The sequence below is a fragment of the Lotus japonicus genome, chromosome 2 (genome assembly GCF_012489685.1).
Source record: "Lotus japonicus ecotype B-129 chromosome 2, LjGifu_v1.2".
NCBI classification, from domain to species: domain Eukaryota; kingdom Viridiplantae; phylum Streptophyta; class Magnoliopsida; order Fabales; family Fabaceae; genus Lotus; species Lotus japonicus.
The window spans coordinates 3,715,986-3,720,668 of record NC_080042.1 but is presented as its reverse complement, the minus strand read 5'-3'; the positions used below and the strand labels follow the sequence as shown (position 1 = coordinate 3,720,668).

At 43.3% G+C, this 4,683-nt stretch overlaps 1 protein-coding gene across 1 annotated transcript; it reads right to left on the bottom strand.

Moving 5' to 3' along the window:
* Positions 1 to 433: 433 nt before the first annotated feature.
* LOC130735929 (uncharacterized) lies at positions 434 to 1,476 on the bottom strand. Its single transcript, XM_057587798.1, has 2 exons — positions 793 to 1,476; positions 434 to 445 (listed from the first exon to the last, which is right to left on the bottom strand). The coding sequence occupies exons 1-2, from the start codon at positions 1,474 to 1,476 to the stop codon at positions 434 to 436; spliced, it is 696 nt and encodes a 231-aa protein (XP_057443781.1).
* Positions 1,477 to 4,683: the final 3,207 nt, after the last annotated feature.

Genomic DNA, 4,683 nt, shown 5'->3' with positions numbered 1-4,683 from the left:
AGAACGGGGTGCGCAGCCGTTATCAGAGATCACACGGGCTCCTGGCGGTCTGCTATATCCCTGAGTGTCAAGCAGGGCAGTGCTTTTCTGGCTGAAATTAGAGCTCTTGAGTTGGGTTTGCAGCATACTCTAGATCTTGGGTACAAGCACGTTCGTTGTTCCTCTTACTGTGCTCAGTTGGTTACGGTGCTCAACTCAGAGAGCGATGTTAGCATGTTCTGGGACCGCGACAACATAAGGAGGGTAATGAATTTAATTACAGAGTTTGAGAGTTGTACTGTGAAGTATGTTGATCGGGATAAGAATAATACGATGGATACCTTCGCTCGGGAAGCAGCTAGAACTGGGTCATCTTCTCAAATTTGGGCCATGCCTCCGTCATTTGCTGCCACTGCTATCTACTCAGATTCGTTTAGCTAGTTTTCTTTTGCTGTTACTCTTCCTCCTGTAACCAAAAAAAAAAACAAAAAATCAAGGCACAAGGGGTGCCACCCATATACAAGAAGAGGAGAAGAGAAAAGAAAAAAATAGTACATAGAGTAAAAAAATGAAAAGGCCATAGTGCAGACCAACATAAAGCTAAACTGTAGCTTCCTTCAATCAGAACAGACACTAGCAAAAGCTTCAAATTGTGGACAAAACCTACCATTCTCTATGTAAGCACCAGTAGTTACCCCTGCAAACGTTTGAGAAATGCCTTCAAATGAAGTCTCCACCTATTTAATCAATGGCTCTTATGCATAACAGTGGTTGGAGTAACCATTCATACACCAAAAAATAGAAGCCATTTACCCTTGCCAACATCCAATGCCAAGCTCCCAATAACGCCCCTTCCAGAATTGCTTCTGCTGTCAAATTACCTCCTCTGAAAATGGTCTGATTGCGGTTTATCCATAAGGCCCAGGCAACCGCATACCACACCATTCGAAGTACCCCGTTCTGATTTGCACTAAAGCCACTGAAATTGTGCTGAGAAACATGTGCTCTGCAATTGTTTGGGAGTTCTGTAAAAATGCCCAGCCAGCGGTACAGCTTCGACCAGGTTGTGGCCGAAATTGAGCACTCAAGTAGGAGATGGTTCGCTGATTCTAAACATTGGGAACAGAGGGGGCAGCAAGCTTCATGTACAGAGGTAATAATCCCTCTATGCAGCAGATTATCGAGTGTTGGAAGTCGATGAAGAACAGTTTTCCAAATGAAGGCACAAATATTTGAGGGTTCCTTGGAGTTCCAGATGAGATGGAAAATTGGGTCTGCATTCCCCAAAGAAGGTCCCTGTAGAAGTTTATATGCCGATTTAACAGAATAGCAACCCCCTGTCTCTGTTTTCCATTTCCAGGAGTCTTCATTTCCTTCCACCAAAGACACATGTTCAATGGCCCTGCACATCTCTTCCCAGATCACTTGTTCCCGAAAGCTCAGGGCCCTTCTCCATTTGAAACACCAAGCCTTTTTCTGATTCACCCACTCCCCCATTTCATGTATTGTTGCGTTTTTCTAGAGTGAAAGATGGAACAGTTTCTGAAAACGAGTTTTCATCAGAGTCCCTCCATACCAAATGTCCTTCCAAAATCGAATAGCATCACCACATCCCAACTTTAATGATAGACCTGCATTAAACCAGCATATACTCTCAGCGGGATCAAAGCAAATTTTGTAAACATCTTTCCACCAAGCCGAGTCTCGGGCTCTAACATCAAAGGTCCCATTCTGCATCCTACTCCCATATCTAACTCTGAGAAGTCTGCAGCAAATATCCATATTTCCTGGCATTAGCTTCCATCTCCACTTCCCCAATAGACTTGTATTAAACAAAGCCCAATCCTTTAATCCTAATCCACCAAAATCCTTCGGTCTACACACTTGTTCCCATTTAACCCAAGCGACCTTCGAATTCCCCTCCGACCATCCCCAAAGGAAATTCCTCATGATCTTCCTAGCCTCTTTCAATACGCCTTTCGGAATTCGGAAAAATGACAAAAAGAACAAGGGAAAAGCTGACAGAATGCTGTTCAAAAGGTAAAGTCGCCCTCCAAAAGATAGAGATTTTTTCTTCCACGATGTCCGTTTCTTCCTCAACTTATTTAGCATAGGTTGCCATAGATTGGTACGTCTAGGATTCTCTCCTATCGGTAGCCCAAGATAGGTAAAACGGGTGTAAGCTATCTTACAATTCAAAATAGATGCAAACATCTGAACCTCTTCTACTGGCAAACCAATACCCACGCAACAACTTTTGAGTAAGTTTACCTTCAACCCTGAGGCTAGCTCATAGCAACGCAGGATGCACTTAAAAGAAAATACATTTTGTAAGGAAGCCTCACCCATAAGAAGTGTATCATCAACGAATTGGAGTACCGGCACCTCCAAATCATCATTTCTTCCCACATTAAAGCCTTTGAGTTTTCCCGTTGCCATTGCCTTCTGCACTAATCCGGTTAAACCTTCTGCCACCAAAAGGAACAGTATATGTAACCATGACAGACACTGAAACTGAAGTAAGACAACCATCTATCCACCTAATCCATTTCCCGGAAAAATTCATTCGCTGCATCATATACTTCAGAAAGCCCCAATCAACCGTGTCGTATGCTTTCTCGAAGTCCGGCCACTTTGAAGAGAATGGTAGGTTTCTTATCAATCTTGGCCTCGTGGACTATCTCGTTAGCCACCGCCACTCCATCAAGCATGCTACGCCCGCCTAGGAACGCTGATTGCTTATCATCAATCAACTTTGGGAGAACCACTTTGATACGTCTCACAAGAATTTTAGTAACAATCTTGTAAAGACAAACTACGAGAGAGATTGGACGAAAGTCATGGAGTCCTTGCAGATTCGTCACTTTCGGAATCAAAACTATAAATGAGGCATTACTCCCCCGAGGCCAAACACCATTGTTCCAGAAGTCTTCCACCGCGCGTTTAATGTCAACTTTCATCACTTCCCATAAAGCTTTTACGAACTTGGAATTATAGCCATCCAGACCTGGGCTTTTGCTACTATCACAATCCCACACTACCTCTTTTAATTCTTCCATCTCTACCCGTGCATAAATGGATCGGTTGTCCTCATTGGACAACATATTAAACTGCACCCCATCTAGTGTAGGTCTCCTTATCATGCCCGGATTCTGGAATTTTTCAGCAAAGAAGTTCGTCACATTATCTTTTATTCTACCAACATCTTCTACCCATCTCCCATCCAAAACTAGGCCTACTAAGGAATCATATTTCCCCTCCCAATTAACAGTTGAGTGAAAATATTTAGTATGCATATCTCCTTCTTTGATCCATCTCACCCTCGACTTCTGAAATAAGATAGATTCAGCCAGTTTTAATACTTGCCATAAATTTGATGTTGCTCTTTGTCTTTCAACCCTCTCTTCGTCGGTGAGATTCATGAGTTCAGCTTTTGCTTCTAGATCATTCAACTTCTGCACTAGTCTCCTTTTAGACTCATTAACAAAACCGAAAACTTCCGCATTCCACCTTTTCAATGTTGGCTTCAAAAGCTTGAGCTTTTCCTTGAGGACAAAAGCCCCCCACCCCTGCACATGTATCTCATTCCAACTCTCCTGCACTAATTTCCGGAACGAAGGTTTGAGGAACCAACAATTAAGCACCCGAAAAGGCTTCGGGTCCCAATTTTGAGACACATTTCGGAGAAAGAGTGGACAATGATCCGAGAAGTCTCTATTGAGCACCGTTTGGGAGCAATTTGGCCAGCAAAGCAACCACTCGTGAGAGACAAGGAATTTGTCCAACCGACTCATAGATTGGCCATTAGGTCTAAACCATGTGAATTTCCTCCCAATAAGGGGTATATCCAAGAGGTCCATATCCTCAATAAACTGATTGAACTCTTCCATCTCAGTGTTGTTGTGATAAAGAACCTCGGCTGTACCCCTCCTCTCCTCGGCACTCCTTACCGAGTTAAAGTCACCGGCTACGCACCAACTGGGCACATCAGAGCCTCCTCTAAAATCCAACAGCTCAGAGCAAAGTCTTCTCTTATCATCCAACCTGCAAGGGGAATACAGGTTTCCAATTACACATGGCCTCCCCTCCTCACCCCAAAAGACCTGAGAGATCCACATAACCATTACCAATTTTGTGTTCTTGGAGCGTAAAAATTCCTTTCCGTCAGATACATAACAAGCCTCCTGCTCTATTAACAGCTGGACAAGCAAACCAATCAAAATCATTGTCATCCCATAAGGCTCCACAAAGTCGGGTGTTAATGGTTTGAAGCTTAGTCTCCTGTAAAAGTAACATCTCCACTTGTTCCTTCACCATTAATTCGCGAACATATCTCCATTTAATCTTGTTCGCCACCCCTCTTATATTGAAGCTGATGATCTTCATGGAGCACCATATACAACCCCATCTCTGTTTTTATTAATGAACTTAGACCAGTCTTTATCTCTGTTCTCCAAGTCAATTAGCTTTTCAATAAGCTCTTCCTCACTCCCTGCATAAACCGCCCCAAATTCTTTCCCCAAATCCCATAATTTCAGAGCCTCACTCTCAAGATTTTGTACCCAAAACCTTCTGTTACAATTTGCAACCCCAGCATCAGAGATAACATCACTTACAGAGAGTAAAATCTGGCGTACCTCGCACCGAGAATTGGCTGCCGTATTTGTTGTCGACGTTGAGGCTTCATTGTGATCTGTCTTTGAC